The sequence below is a fragment of the Macaca mulatta genome, chromosome 7, assembly GCF_049350105.2.
Source record: "Macaca mulatta isolate MMU2019108-1 chromosome 7, T2T-MMU8v2.0, whole genome shotgun sequence".
Lineage (NCBI taxonomy): Eukaryota > Metazoa > Chordata > Mammalia > Primates > Cercopithecidae > Macaca > Macaca mulatta.
The window spans coordinates 172567137-172583352 of record NC_133412.1 but is presented as its reverse complement, the minus strand read 5'-3'; the positions used below and the strand labels follow the sequence as shown (position 1 = coordinate 172583352).

The window sequence follows — 16216 nt, the reverse complement described above, 5'->3', positions numbered from 1 at the left end:
TGTGTGTGTGTGAATACAGATTTGTCCCTTCACTTTGGGATTGAGCATTTCAGAATCCACCTCAGCCCTCTGATAGCTGCCCTTTCGAACAAGTTGCCTGCTGCTTCCATTCATTTTTCCTCCTAATGAGTCAAACATTTTAGCAATTGCTCTACTTTATTCAGCTCATAATATATTGAGAGCAGCAATATTCTGCAGGGCTGCCCGACACTTGGGGAGCTTTTCATGGAAGCAGAGATCATCTCAGAAGAAAACCTCGTCTTGCCTTTATTTTTTTTAAGGCCCGAGTTTGCTGGACAAGACTGCATGAGAGGCTGGTCTGTAGGGTCTGGGAATTTGAAAGGCTGTTTTCATTGGTCTTTTTCCTGGTGCTTTTTCGTCTCTGGGTGGCAGGTTGGACCACTCTGCCTGTTAGAACAGAGGTCTGGTTCTCTGAGGCTGTGCAGAGCCGGGAGACTCAGGTGTCCATAGGGCAGAGAAAGCGGGGTGTCCCTCTGCCCTTCCCAGGGCTTGGCCAAATGTTTTTCTCCTTTTATTTCTTCCATTATCGATACAGTTCTAAGGAGGGACACATGCACACTTATGCAGGCACCCTACACGCCCAGCTCGGTATCAGCTTGCCAGCGGAAATGAAACCACAGTCTTTGGGGGTGTCTACAAAGGCCTTGAACGTGAGCTTTCAGGCCCACTTGGTCCACTTACTCTGACCCAGAAATTTGGGGCTGGGGGTGACTCTGCTGCCTCATGTTGGGGGTGACCTTGCTCCCTTCCTGGGAAGTGTCGCACACAGCAGGCCAAGGCACAGCCCCACAGCCTGGGTGGTGGGGAGAGGAAACCCTGTTCTTTGGAATCGGGTGAACACCCTGTCATCTCAGGGGGTTTGACTTTCAACGCTGAAAGTGGGAGGGGAAGGAGATTGTTTTTGTCTGTTTCTTTTCCTCCCAGACTCCCTTAGAGGCAGTGAGTTGGATCTCTGGTCTGGGAGGTGGAGATCCCAGCTCAGAGCTGAGCCCTGGAGCCCTGGATAATCCCGGGGCTGTCTCGGGGACGCCAGCAGGGCCTGGCTCCCAGGTTGGTTGGCTGCTAGGACTTGACGCAGAAATCAGAGCTGCAGCACAGCAAATGGCTTTGGACACCTTCAAACCCAATTACAGGGGCTCGCAGGGCTGCTGCATGAGGAAAGTGAAAAAGCAGAGACTGCCAAAAAAAGGAAAGAATACCAGATGTTACCAAAAATAAAAATAAAAAAAAAAAAGGAGAGAAAGGAAAAAGTGCTGGTACATAGTCTTGGCAAAAGAGGAAGCTGAGAAGGAGAGGTGATTGCGAACAGGCATGTGTGACCTCTGCTAATTTTTAAATTCATCTGTGTTTCTTTTGAATTAGAAAATGAATATGAAATTATGTAGTTGAAAACCTCCCAGCAGAGAGGAGATACTTAGGCTTGCTAGAACTACTCAGGAGGGCGGACGAGGCTGAAAAAGTTAATAAAAAAAAAAACAAACAAAAAAGTAAACCGAAGATTAAATTTAAAAAACCAAGAAAACCTCTTCGCCCTCAGAAAGGACGGTCAAGTTGGCCCTGTGGATTTGTTGTTGTTTGTTTTTATCAAATCTTCCCTCGATGCAGGAGTTTCCCAGGCCTGGACAGGGTGGCATTTAAAATAGTACCAGGTACCGCACCTCGCCCCTGTTTCATTTGAATTCTCAATTTCATTATGTCCTTTTTTGCTCTTCAGCTCGTTTCTTTTGTGCCTCTCTCTCTATTTTTTAACAAAACAATATTTTGACATCCTCCTCCCATTTATTGGAGCACCTTCTGTAAAAATGGCGCACAATACATCCTTATATTTCTAAAGAACTGTTTTTACAGCCCTCTCCTTTGGCTCTGAAATTATGTATATGTAATTGGTAATTAAAGGTGCGAGCTTTTCAATATAAACAGTATTGCTCAATGTTAGATCATTAAAGGGAAAAAGAGGCACCAAATAATTACCTTTTACATTCTGACAAACCGTTCACAGGAATCCAGTCTCCCCTAGAACCTCTGTTCGGTGGGAAGGTTGTGATTACATTTTAACCATAGCAAAGCATCTTTTCATAAAATAAATTGGTAAATTAATTACGTGGCATTGTCTTCAAACCCCTTTTTAAGTAAACTCCTATTTCTTTTTAAAGTGTAATTAATGGTTTCTGGGACTGGCTTTGTGAGGACTGTTTCTTTACCTTGTAGGTTCTTTTTGTTAGAGAGATGCAGACAACAGATTTAGGATTTCCTCGTCTGCGGGGCGTTTTTGTACTGCCACATTTCTGATGCATTCTACATTTAATTCATCGAGGGCTCTGTCTGCTTTTCTGTAACCACAGATGGGATCTCAAATGGTAGTTTCTCTTCTTAGCGATACCTACATCGCTACCTGTCCACACACAGTTCATACGTGTGCGTTGTACGTCACGTGTCGTTGTATATTCCATATTCAGTTTCACACATGGACTCTCCTAGGCCCTGCATAGGCTCGTGTTCAGAAAATAGAGAACAGTGATTTATGTGTAGGATGGGAGATGCCACAGAATTTTTTCCTTAAATTATCTGTTCTTTGGCTCTGGCACTTCAATAACTTCACTGCCACGGAATGTATTTTCCTCCCTCCCATTCCTTCTCCCCGTTCCTCTGTGGTTTTCATTATCCTTTCCTAAATACCATACAACTTCAAATTTACCTGCCTCCTCGGGTTTCAGACCTTTGGCTGCCCTCTGGCTTCTCTGAAGACCCCGCCACTCGTGCCTTCTCTACGACTACTGACATTTGCTCTCGAAAAATTCCAGCCCGAAGTTGCTCAGACCCCGAGGGGAATATGAAACCTCCACACTGTCCACTTCTCTTTATTTATGACACTTTCTGCTGCTGAATCTTCCAATTTTCCCTTGAGGAGGTTGCTGCTTTTTGAGGCATTTATTAGCTTCCAAATATTTGGGTCCTAGGCTCCCTACTCCTCCCCACCCCCACAAAAAAAACCCAAGAGAAATCTATCGGCTGCTAAAGAAATATAAACACACACTGTCCGTTGAAAGTGTGGTTTGATATCTTCTAAGAAATGCTTTTGGAGTCTGGAGAATTTTCTTTCTTTCATTTTTCTGGGAGTGAAAATAAAATCAACAAACAGAAAAGGACAGTGGGGAGTTGATGAGTATGGGGAAATCTGCAGAGAAAGGGAAGTCTGACCGGGCCCCGGGTGCTTGGCAGGGAGAGCCGGCTTCCCAACTCTGCAAGCCGGTTCCAGCCTCCCTTCTGCTGCAGTGCTTTCTCCTAAGATATTTTTTTGGAACCTGACACTCACTTGTTGCTTTCTGAGCATGTGGGCTTCCTTCTCTCCTAAGGACGGACCCCGAGACGCCCATCTGGGTTTCTGTTTTCTAGTTTGGTGTGTTTCCAGGTCCCAGGTAGAGGAATGTCAGTGGGATTCGCATGAATGGGGAGGGCATGAATGAAGGTGTAAGGGATGGGAGGGGTGGGGCTCCAGCCCAGCAGGGGGAAAGGGTTCCAGCTCACTGGTTCTCAGCCCTGGCTGCCCATTGGAATCAGCTGGGGAGTCTGAAAGAATATTCCGATGTTTGTTCCCAGGGTAATTGGTCAGGGGGGTGCTGCCTGGACCTTGGGATTTTTCAAAGCCTCCAGGTGATTCTCAGATACTGTAAACTTTGAGAGACATGTCACGATCTCATGCTATCAGCAGCCACGGTGTGTGTGTTTGCGCGTGTGTTCGTGTGTGTTCTTATACTACGTTGGTGAGAAACTGGCAGAAAATAAACTAGAATGCAGTAAGATCAGCACTACTTATGTGGCAATGCCCAGGGGGCATGACGTTGCTCCAAGAGCCTCAGTGTGTGCCCGTCTGTCCCGTGGGGGATGCTCACCAGCCCCCAACCCCAGGGAGGACCTGGTGAGCTCTAGCAGCCAGCAGCAGTGGGGTCTGCTTCTTGGTGGGGATGGGGTGGACCGGAAGTCGGGTGCTGTGACCGCCTAAGCCCATCTCTATCTTCTCTGCCCCTTCCCTTTCTTCTTTCTGTCTCCAGCAGAGGCTGACCATGTGGAGGCTGCCATCCTCGAAGAAGACGAGGGTCTGGAGATAGAGGAGCCAAGTGGCCTGGGGCTGATGGTGGGTGGCCCCGACCCTGACCTGCTCACCTGTGGCCAGTGTCAAATGAACTTCCCCTTGGGGGACATCCTGGTTTTTATAGAGCACAAAAGGAAGCAGTGTGGCGGCAGCTTGGGTGCCTGCTATGACAAGGCCCTGGACAAGGACAGCCCGCCGCCCTCCTCACGCTCCGAGCTCAGGAAAGTGTCCGAGCCGGTGGAGATCGGGATCCAAGTCACCCCCGACGAAGATGACCACCTGCTCTCGCCCACGAAAGGCATCTGTCCCAAGCAGGAGAACATTGCAGGTATGGGATGCTGCGCTTGCCTGGTTGCTCCAGAAGGCACCTCCGGGGTCCCACGCCCTCTGTCTGAGTGTACTGGTGCAGGGGAAGGCCCAGGGGCTTCCAGGATGGCCTCTGGGCCACCAGCCAGGGCTCCCCCTTTCTGAGGGTCCACCATCCAGGTGACCTTCAGGAGGAGACAGGCCTGGGGCTCGGGGAGGCCCAAATGACTGATGGCTGCTTGCTTTTGGTGAGGGGACTCTGTCTCAGGGGCTAATCCAGAGGTGGTCAGAAGCACAGAATGAAAATTTGGAAGTCTGGTTGGCCCTCTCTTTGCTACTGATCTCGGCTTAGTCCCTGATTTTGAAGCTACACAGTCTTGGGTTAGAATTTGTCTTCACAACTTGGACATGTCAGTTTGCCCATCTATGAAATGGAGCTAAGGAAACCCACCTATTAGGGTTGCTGTGAGGATTAATGAGCTGTTGCATGCGGCGTGACCTGGTAGGCACTTAGGAATGGGAGTGCTTATTCTCTCCCCTCTCCTTTCTCTCTGGACTCAGTTTCCCATGTGTGAAAAGAGGAGTTAGGCCCCCTGATCTCAAGACGTTGCTTCTGACGTTGCCTGACCCCAGGGGCCGGTCCCAGGCAGGGGTGTGGGAACTTGTTGGAGCACTGTGCCCGTTGGGGGAGGTTGGACATGCCCTTTGACATGCTCACTCATTCGACCACTGGGACAGCTGGTTTTACCACCTTGAGAACAGGTCTAGGGCCCCTCTGTCCCCAGGCATGGGTCTGCTCACCACAGCGAGTTAGCATGAAGTCCCTCCCTCTTGGCCAGCACCATGGCATGCTGGAACCTCTTCCGGGGAGCCACTGCTTTCTGTGCAAACCAGAGTGTTTGTTTCTGGTTTATACTTCTGAGCCCAGGAGGCCTGGGGGAGAAAGGAGGGCCTGGCCAGCCTGGGTTCCCTAAAAAGCAGCAGCCCGTCCTGGAGCAAGACGGGCATCAGAGTTTATGCAGACGAGTCTTCAAATCCTGATGGTTGACTTTGGGTTAGCCACTTCATGGGTCTGAGCCTCAGTTTCCCCATCTGTCAACAGAAATGGTAATACCAGCAGGCCTGGTGTGAGGATTAGATGAGCAGGGGCTCTTAATCAGTTTTTTGCCTGTGGCACTTCTCTCTCAGGGGCCTCCTCTGGCTCTGCGGCATGCAAGTAGGTGGCTGGCTGGGGAAACGAGTGCATTGATCATTACCATGCTTCCATCATGGAAGGTAGCATGGGCTCTGGAGGGACTCAGGCTTTGGATGCTTCTAGGAGGGTGAGACAGATGGGCTTGGGCACTCATCAACACCCATCACCCAGGACGCAGTCAGGGTAATGCTGCAAGCCTGTCTCCCCCAAGTCTCCAAAGCTTTGTGACACTGAGCCTCACTTTGCTCACCTGTACAAGGGACTTAGTGAGCCCTCTCTTTTGTGGGGAGACTGGTGGTATGTAGATTCCTGCAGCCTCCTGCCAGGCACTGGGGAGGCATCAGTGAACCAGATTGGCCTCTGGGCCTTGCCTTCTGATGGGTGCCCTAGCATGAAGTGTCTCATAAGCTTTCCAAGATGCAAGGGGCTTTGAGACATGTCCAGGCCACAGGCATGTAAACACTGGCTTCTCAGAGTGCTGTGAACATCCGAGCAGCGTCTCTTCACCGGGCTGAGCCACCAGGCCAGAGAGGTGCTGGGTGCCTTTTGTCTTTGTTGATTGATGTTCTGGGGACAGTTTCACCTGTAGTGTCAATGCCTGGCCTCAGTGCACATAGATCTTTCAGGGGTGGCCTTGCCAGGGAGACTTGGGCCACCTATTTATGTTTCAGTGGAAAGATTTGCTGCTTTTGCCAAAAACATCCAAATCCTCATTTCACATTGAAGGCATTTCCCAGTGAGAGGCTGCAGATCACTGTGGCAGGTTTGTTTAAGAAAGTGACTAAATGTGATTTCATAAAAGGCAAAGTTAATCTCCAAGGCAGCTTTGTCCTCATCCTTCCACCCTCTGGCCCCCCTGTTTTTTTTTTTTTTTTTCCTGGGTTGTGATACTGCAGCAGGCTACAGTATTTTTATTTTATGTGTGACGAAAGATATTCTTGGCCTTTCTGTTCAGCAACAGGACGAATGGATTTCTTCATTCTAGAAGAAATATGTAAAATAATCCCTTAGAAGTCTAAAGAGATATGTTTGTTCAAAGCATTTAAAATGTTATTTTAATCAAAGGCACAAAACAGTCTACATGCTGTGTCAGCTGAAGACGACCATCCCATTTTAACAGCACACCATGCGTCTGCCTTTCTAGTTCCCATTCCTCCTATTTCCCTGCCTACTTGGGCACCAACTTTTCTTTTCTTTTCTTATTTAATAAAAAGGAAAGATTAAAGAATAAAACTTCAGTGGCTCAAATGTATAAAGTAATTTAATATGGTGGGAGCATTAATTATTTTAGCTTAATTGAATTCTGAGGACTGCAGTAGTTGCATTTTTGTAGACAAGCCCTGTTTATTATTTCTCTGTGTAGATTAACAGTAAAGGAAACACAGATAACTTTCAGTTATTTATTGTAAAATAAATGTGTCAATTCATGTGTAAAGCAAGCTGCTCAGAGATAATTGAGTCTTTATATTTTAAGAGGGGGACTAGGAATCATGGGCACTTCTCCGCCCGGGCTTCCGGAAACCCGGCCAGCTGCTGCCCACGCTCCTGGCCCCCGGGCCGGCTGTCCCTCCATGCTTCTGCCTCCCGGCCGGGACTCCAATGAGTCCTCCAATCCCTCCATGACCTGCTATTGTCCTCAGGGCCTTGCTGGCCCTGGCCAGTAGCTGGTGAGTGGGTGGCTGTTAATTATTGGACTCTACCTCTGGCTTTGGCTGTCCAGGCGCAGAGGAGTCCAGGGTGAGGTGACCTCGAGGGTCCTGGTGGCCCTGAGGGTCCTGCCTTTCCCAGGACCAGCAACCTTCCCAATACCCAGGCAGGTCCCCGCTCTTCCTTGCTACGAGGTGCTTCTAGAAGTGGGGACTCCAGAGACAGACCCGAAGGGGGTTCCTCCCACCCTTAAGGGAGATCCCAGGGTAAGAACTGCAGGCGGATTCTGTCAATCATCACACTAGGTCGTGGACCCCATATCAGCTGTTTCCTCAGGACAGTCAATCTGGAGAGTAATTACTATTATTTTTTATTTTTGGTAAGTGATAGAGAAGTGGGAAGGTAGAGGGAGGAAGTTTCTGAAGCTTTGTTTTCTGGAGGGCATTCATTCATTCATTCAGCAACTGAGCACCTGGGACCCTTCCTCCGCCCTGGGTGTCCCCACCTGGATCCCCAGGTAAAGAGCCCCCAGAGGAGGCAGCAGACGTCTGACATGGGGATAATGAGCAGAGCGTGAGCTGGCAGCAGTCCAGCTCTTGACGTGTGCATTCTGGGTCCAGGACCCGGCTCCCTGCTGAGCATTCGCTATGGACAGAGGAGGTCCTTGGAAGCTTGTTTCAGGTCTGTCTGGGGATGGGGCGAAGCTGGTCAGAGGCAGGGTCTTTAGCCGGTGGTCTGACTCAGGGCAGCTATGGTGCCTCTGATACATTGCTGCCTATAGGTTTACATTCTTTATGTTTCTTAAGGTTCCTGCCTGTGGCATCCTCCCTGCCTCTGTGGGGGTTCGGGGGAGCACAGGACCCATCCGTTGGGGGAGCTGAGAGGTGTTCCAGGGTTTGCAAAGGGCACGTGGCGCTGCCAAGCCGTTATCTGGGAGGGGTGTTTTGAGGACGGGTGAGGAGAAAGGGGCTTTCAGGGTGTTTGGGGTTTAAAGGCTGCTGCTGCTGCTGTGTGGGAAAGAACACAGCCCCAGTCAGAGCCCCACCCTGCTCCCTGCCAGCCTCCGGCAGCGACGTGACCTTCTGAGCCGCGGTTTCCTCATCTGTCATTGTGACATTTATGATGAGTGCCTGGCACACGGTGGGGGTAGGTGTGCTGCAAATAGGAGCTTTTCCTGGCGCTCAGCTTTCCCTCCTCCGCGGCGTTTTCAGGCGTTAGAGCAGCTTGTACCGGTCTTCTTGGCACTGAGTTCCTGTCAGGGTTGGGACAAACCTCCACTGGGTTGTGGGACTAAATCCACCATCACAGGCAGTGTCAGCATGGGGGAGACTCTTCCGTCCGATCTGCCTTTTGTTAGGTGACTGTCCCTTGAGGATCTCTTTGCTGGCGGTGCACTCTGGGGAGCTGGCGGGGGGTTTCAGGGTGAGGGGGCACAGGCTTTGGCGTCTCCCGGGTCGAATCCCAGCCCCATCACTCACTGCTGGCCACCTGTGTGAGTCACTTCACTTTTCTGGGCCCAGGTTTCCTCGTCTGCACCTCCTTTTGGGTTATGCTGAGGATGAAATGAGGAAGCACCCACCTGGTACAGGTTGGGCCTGAGGCAGATGATCGAGAAGTGGATGCTTCTGGAAAGCCAAGCACAGGAAAGCGTGGACCCTGCTTGGCAGCATGCCGAGTGCGTGCTTTCCTTGGTCACTTAACCTGGGATTGCTCTCACGGTGATTTCCTACAGGTTCCTCTGTATAATTCCCACTTGATAGTCGCTGAAGGGGAGGTGCTTGATCACCAGGAATTTGGTTTTGTCTGTTATCAGCCCTTCCATAACCAAATGAAGCTACAGAGGGAGGAATTAACTATCAGCTGTCACTCATAAGCCTGCCTCCCTAACCCTGCAAGTCCCAAATGTCAGTTTTCTGGAGAAGTGTGGAGATAGGCAGCAGGTGACAGGAGGTGGCAGATCCCCCTGGGCTTGGAGGTGGCAGGCAGCCCTGGCTGCAATGCCCCTGCCCACTTGATATGTCCTCATCTGTAACCCAGGGAGGACCCGGGATGTACCTGGGAGATTCTCTTAGCAGGTGGGGCATAGACAGGGTTTGGTTTGGGGTCCCAGTGACCCATTGCTAAGCAAAACGTGTGAGAGGAAAGGACTTCTGACGAGCCCAGGGATTTACATGCTGCTTTGAGAATGTTCTTTCCAGACTTTTAAAAATAAATAAAATAAACGTGAAAAAAAAAATAGTAGCTTGGCCAGTGAGAGAAACTAAATCACTTGCTTGTGCTGGAAACTGGAGATAAACCCCACTTGCAGGTCGCCTTAGAAAACTTGTGCTTGATCTATTTAGAGTTGTTATTTTCTCTTCAAATTAAGATGAGTTAAATCCATGTGTGTGGTGGCATGGATTATCTTTTTTTATTATTAAATCGTGACAGCTAATTATTAGTTCTGTCTGCACCGAGGAATAGTGCGGTGCTCTGTCTGAGGGACATGGCCCTGGGCTCAGGCTGGGGTCTGGGTGTTGGGATGACTGAACAGGGCAGAGTTCGGGCTGGGCTGGTGGGTGGTGGGGAAGAGGGGGCGCTACCTGGTATCCCTCATTGTGCTAGATCCTTTTCTTGGGTTATCTCACTTAATTCTCCAACCTTGAAATATATATTTCTAACCCCACTTTGAATTGGGGCTCAGAGAGGTTAAGGGAGTTGCTGAAGGTCACACAGCAAAGCAGAGTCACACCCGGGTCTGTCTGGTTTCCTTGGATAGCAAGGGGTGTGGAGGATTTTGGGGATGGGTATTCTAACTCTGTCTGTCTGGCTGGTAGGGCCTTGATGGCAGGCACTACCTCTGACCCCATCCAAAATGGTTTTTGGAGCCCATCCCAGATAGGAACCTGTGGACACAGCCAGGAGTCCTCAGACCCCCAGGGACTGTGACCTGCAGTCTGTGGCTTTTGTGTATACTGTCCTGTACTTCCTAATGAGGGCATTGGAGAGATCAGTGATGACAAAGAACACAGTCCAATGTAAATTCAGGTGCACCTGGGCTGGAATTTTAGATTTTTTTCCATATATTCAATTATTTCTTTTATTTTATATTCACTGTTGTATAGACTTTTCCCCCACACATACAAATTATTTGTTTTATTTTGTGGAATTGTGGTTTTGCTAGGGACTTGCTATGTGACTGTCAGCCAACTGTTCGCCTCCCCAGGTCTTGGTCCCTATAACTGGAGATACACTCCTTGTGTTTTGGGCTTGTTATAAGGTTTGATTCAGACAAGGTATACATAGAACAGGTTCCTGTGGGTTTTAGCTGTTGTTAATAATGCACATCCTGCCCGTGGGATCCAGAGGAAGGGTCAGGCTTCCTAGCCTCCCGGAAGGACCTTGCTGCCAACTCTTCCCTTTTCACCTGCTCAGTAACTTGCCTGAGCTTACGTAACTAGTTACTGGCAGAGCTGAGTCCAGACCCCAATTACCTTGAGTCAGGACAGGTGACTTTTTGCCATCCCAGGGTGCCCAGCCCTGTAGCTTGAGGCCATCTCCCCTGGTGGAGTCCCATTTTTCTCAGCTGAGAAAGGGGGTGAGCCCTTCCTGTCCCGCTGGCCTTCCAGGGAGACGGCGGACCCACCTGCCATGTGAACTGTGCAAACCAGCGTCAAGAGTGTGTGCGGCTAAAATCGGTGACATCAGCACCAATTGTAGTTGAAAGTTTTTTGGATTAAAAAAAAGAGACCATACTGGTCACATAAATGGGTGGTTTTTTCTTTTTTTTTTCCTCTTAAGGTTTGAGGCCTTATTTATAAAGTACGTGGTTCCATACTTCCAGCAGTAATTCAGGAAACAGGAGAGAGAGATAAGGTAAGAAAAAGAGAGAAAGGCAGCTGGGCTCCCAAGGGGCGAACTTAACCAACATTCAGCCTGAGTTAATATTATTATTCTTAGTTTGTCTATTTGACAGTAAATAGTTAGTAATTGACTAAAGTTTTTTTAATCAGGCATTTGACAGCTTTTTTGGGCGGTTGTTGCTCATTTTCATGCTTGGCTAATGCATTAACCACCAGGTCTAGAATCTGTTAGGAGTGGGTTCTGCTGATAATCTATAGAAATAAGGCTGTCTGTCTGTCACCCCATCTCTTTGGGGTCATCTTTTCACTGAGGAAACAAAGAGATTGAGTTTTTCATAATTTCATGTAAAATTTATGTATTTATTTTTGAGACAGAGTCTCGCTCTGTTGCCTAGGCTGGAGTGCAATGGCGCGATCTCAGCTCACTGAAACTTCTGACTCCCAGGTTCAAGAGATTCTCCTGCCGGCTGCGGTGGCTCACACCTGTAATCCCAGCACTTTGGGAGGCCGAGGCGGGGGGGATCACGAGGTCAGGTGATTGAGATCATCCTGGCTAGCACGGTGAAACCCTGTCTCTACTACAAATACAAAACATTAGCCAGGCGAGGTGGCGGGTGACTGTAGTCCCAGCTCCTCGGGAGGCTGAGGCAGGAGAATGGTGTGAACCCGGTAGGTGGAGCTTGCAGTGAGCTGAGATCATGCCGCTGCACCCCAGCCTGGGCGAAAGAGGGAGACTCCATCTCAAAAAAAAAAAAAAAAAAAAAAAAGATTCTCCTGCCTCAGCCTCCTGAGTAGTTGGGATTACAGGCGCCTGCTTGGCCAATTTTTGTATTTTTAGTGAGATGGAGTTTTGCCATGTTAGCCAGGCTGGTCTCAAACTCCTGTCCTCAGGTGATCCGCCTGCCTTGACCTCCCAGACTGTTGGGATTACAGGCACGAGCCACGGCACCCAGCCTGATGTTGAATTTAACTCATACTTACTAGATCTTACTTAGACACTACTCTAAAGACTCTGCAGATACTAACTGGTGTAATCCTCCCTATGACCTTATGACATATTAATATCAGCCCCGCTTTATAGAAGAGGAAACTGAAGCCCAGAGATGTTAAGTTATTTACCCAAAGTCACATAGCGGTGAGTAGGGTCCCAGGGTGTCAACTCTGGCAGTTATGTTCTTCACTGTGGTCGTAAGTGTGCCTACATTCCCATCCACTGTCTCTGTCCCACGAGGGTGGTAAATCAGATATTACTTTCATTTTGCAGAGGAGGCAACTGAGTCATAGAGAGGTGCCTTGCACAGTTGTCCTGTGAGTCACCGGCTCAGTTGTGCCTAGAGACCAGGCTCCTGGGAGGGAGAGCATTAAGAAAAATAGCGAATGCATGCTGGGCTTAATACCTAGGTGACGGGTTGATAGGTGCAGCAAACCACCATGGCACATGTTTACCTATGTAACAAACCTGCACATCCTGCGCATGTACCCCAGAACTTAAAATTAAAATAAAGAAAAGAAGATAGGCTTCTGACTTCCCAGGGAGGCCCTGGGTCTTCACTGGGCCATGTCCCAGGAGCCCAGGCCTCATGGGATCCTGTGTTCTTGAACTGGGGCTGGTGCAGGCCCTTTCTGCTCCTGGCTGGGCAATGAGTGATTTCCACTCTGAGGTCGAATCTTGGTGATGGGACTTGGGTTCCAGAGTGGGGTGAAAGAACCAAGACAGTGGGCACCTACCTGTCCTGTACATATCGGTAGTTGCGTGTTGACTGCATTTTGAGAGGAGCTGGCCCCCTCCTCGTCATGAGTTATAGGCAAGTGGCCCTGTTGAGTCCAGAGTGGGGAGAGGCAGACACAGTGGACTCTGGCCTGAGACCTAGAATGGCATCCTACTGTGGCTGGCATGCTGTGTGACCTTGAGCAGACGGATCTTCCCCGTCTCTGGGGCTGAGCCTGCTGGGCTGAAATGTGAGATGGAGCCACCAGTGGTTTCTAACAGCTGCAAGAGCCAGGCAGAAGGTCATGGATTGCCCACCTCGATTCCTTTCCCACCTAGTCGTTTCCCCAACTTTCCTCATTTTTCACATTAATGAGACTTAGGAGTCAGTTTTCTCTGAAGAAATTGGTGGTGAATATGAAAACTGTTAGATTGAAAGCTTAGGTCTTTCTGCCCCAGGCTGTGAAGATCCGTCTGGGAGAATTTGGTCCACTCACTGTGAGGTTAACAGTTCAAGCTCAGAGCCCCTCATGTGACCAGGCCCTGTCCCTAATGTCTCTGTGTGGTTTGGCATTCTTTTCTTTGTGATGAGTGTACCCTGAATTGTATAAACCTTGGGCCCTGCAAGATCTGGACCCACCGTGGCCCAGAGCCTGCTGGGGGTGGCCAGTGACCTCTGGGCACACAGGGAGTGGGAGCCCCCTGAGGGCAGGGTGTGATCAGGACTTGTGAGCCTTGAACTGGACCCAGGGAAGAAGAGGCCTTGCTGGAGAAGGCAAGGCACCCTAGGCTTCATTTTATTTATTTCTTTAAGTTTTCTTGATGCCTTCTTGCTGGTCTGCTCGATTTGGTCTGTAGGGCCCTGGGGTGTCTCAAAAGGAGGAATCTGTGCTGAGGGTTGGGAGAGGAGAGCAGGGAGGGAGGGAGGTGGGACCCCTTGATGAACCCCAGGTCTGGGAAAGCATCTGCCCCTGGCTGCTCAGACAGCTGGGAAGCTGGGACCACAGACTTCTCTGGGTGGAAAAATAGTAACAAAATAGCCTTTTTGTTGGAGGTGAAAAGTCAGACTCCCCCACTCCTGGTGTGGAGAGAAGGCAGCTATTCAGATGCACCAGCCAAGGGCAGGGTGAGCCCCCCAGCCCAGGACAGCCTGCTTGGTCTCTAAGCCAAGGCAATATTTGATCAGGGCTGTTTTCCCCCATCCCCTGCCCTGGGGGCTGAGAGCCTGGGCAGCTTCCATGGCCTTCAGGTTGCGGGAGTAGACACAATCTCAAAGGTGCAGGCATACAGGTGCGTGGGTCAGAGTCTACTCAAGATGAATCCAGAGGCACAGAGCCCTAGGGGCTGTTAGCCCCAGTGCCTAGGCTTTGCCTCTAGTGATATGGCACAGACGAAGCCATCTTTCGAAACCACAAGAGTGTCCAGAAAACACGGGTCTACCTCCTGACGAAGGCAGGTGCCAAAGGCATCCTGGAAAGGAGTGGAGAAGGTGGCTTTGTTTCAAAGTCTTTTTCAGGGCAGAGCACATCTTCTGGAGAGTGTAGCCAGCCAACCAGGGATTCCAGGCTCCTCCCTTGGGGTTTGAGGGCAGAGACTGGCTGTCCTGGGCTCAGAGAGACAGCAACTTTCTGAATTCTTCTCTGTTCAGGAGAAAATGGGACAAACCTTCAGCGACGCCTTCCCACCTTCAGCAGCTGGCTAAAAACTGTTGACGTTGGTACACCCAGCAAAACTAAGTTTTCCTGGGGCTGGAGCTGGTTCTTTTCTCCTCCCACCTCAAGTTCAAAGCCAGCCAATTAAGAAAGCTAAACAGTGTGGTCTTCTCTCTGCATCATTGGCTTGTAAAACTTTCCCTGCAAACTAGGCGACTTTATTTGTTGGGAAAACGAAGTATGTAATTTTCCTGACCTGGCCTTTGCTTTGGGGAGACGGGGAAAGAGAGAGAGAAGTAATTTCCAGAAACAGACGGCCCCGAGGAGCAAAACAAGGTCCGCACTCCAGCGTCAGGGCAGCGTAGACTGCAGCGCGGTGGTCTGGAACGCTGAAAACAGCGTGTTGCGGAGAGGCGGGACGCGAGGCCCCAGGCTGCGAAGTCCTCTGGGGCCTGGGTCACTGTCTGCGGGGTGGACATCGAAGTCCTCCTAATTCTGCTTCTGAACCTCTGGGCGCCACCTGCCTCCCCACTACTGCAATTTTCCGGTTTCCCCGACGATTGCAACTTGCCTCTCCTTTCGCTTCCTTCCATCTTCAGCAGCCCCTTCTCAAGCTTGGCCTCCTCCCCTCCCCGCGACGGTGCCTATCCTGAGCAAATCATACCCATACCCTCCGCCGCCCGTGAGACGGCCTGCCCCTGCCCGGCCCGCAGGGGACTCAGGCCCTCCGAGGGTTCAGTGGTTGGAGTCTATAGCCCCTTTCATTGCCACACCGGAGAACACAATGGCCTTCCCCGAGGCCAGGGGCGCAGAGCTCCGCGGGGGCAGCTGCATCTCCCGGGTCCCCGCACCCGGCACGGCGCGGACACTTTGGCAACTTCAAAACTGCGCGGGGGCCTCCCCTGTGAGCGGTGCCCCTTTCCCGGCTGGCCCTGGCCCGGTCGGGAGGCTCCTCGGCACTGCTCTGAGGCCTTCGGGCGCGCCTGGCCCTCGCCTGGCCGCCGGCCTCTGATTCGCCCACGGCCTTGCGCCCATCGTCCACCTCCTTCCCTCTCTCTCTGACCCGGGCCCGCTGCGCAAGTTGATTGTGCCTTGGTGGGGCGGGAGGGCCGAGAGGGCTCAAGGTCCATGCATAATTCGGGGGCTTAATGGAGCAGCTGCCTGAGCCGGGCGGCGAGGGGCGGGCGGAGGCGCAGCTGACCCAGCCCGCGTCTGGCCTCCCTGGGAAGGCGCGCTCCTTTCTTCCTCCCCTGACAGTCCCCTCCCCCACTCGGCCTGGGTCCGAGGAAGGTGGGGGGTGGGCGAGTCGAAGGGCTAGCTTTGGGAAGGGGTTTCCCTCGTGCATCCGTGCAACTTTTGCTTTGGGGGGCGGGGGCACGCAGTGAATCGGAGCCGCCTCGAGACCGGCTCTCGAAGGAGGTGGAATGCAGGTTTCCTCGGAGCACTCTGCAGCCCTGGAGTCTTTTTTCCTGGCCCCTTCCCCCCCGCCCCCTGTCGGCCCCCTGTCGGTTCCCAGCCCAGCAGCAGCCCTGCGAGCACGCCCCTGGCCTCGGGCCAGCCCCCTTTCCTTGCAGCCGGCGGAGATGGATGGAGGCGGAGACCCAAGGTCAAGGGCGGGGAGCCAGCCGGCCCCGGGCCCCTTTGTGCGCACGGGGCCGCCCCTCCTCCACCAGTCGCCTCCTCTCTGGCCCTTGGGCGCTCTCCCGGGTGGGTGACCTTCCCGGGCATGGGGAATGTGGAAGTGGTCCCCTCCCC

At 51.4% G+C, this 16216-nt stretch overlaps 1 protein-coding gene across 4 annotated transcripts in view; it reads left to right on the top strand.

Annotated features, from left to right (window-relative positions):
* BCL11B (BCL11 transcription factor B) overlaps positions 1-16216 on the top strand; it is a 104040-nt gene that overhangs the window by 10210 nt on the left and 77614 nt on the right. For 2 of the 4 annotated variants that reach the window (XM_077941687.1, XM_077941685.1), the window contains exon 2: positions 4074-4439. In XM_077941687.1, the coding sequence (XP_077797813.1) occupies positions 4074-4439 (366 nt within the window). Of the gene's footprint in view, positions 1-4070; positions 4440-16216 lie in introns of all 4 variants that reach the window. The other 2 variants (XM_077941686.1, XM_077941684.1) reach the window with 1 other exon arrangement.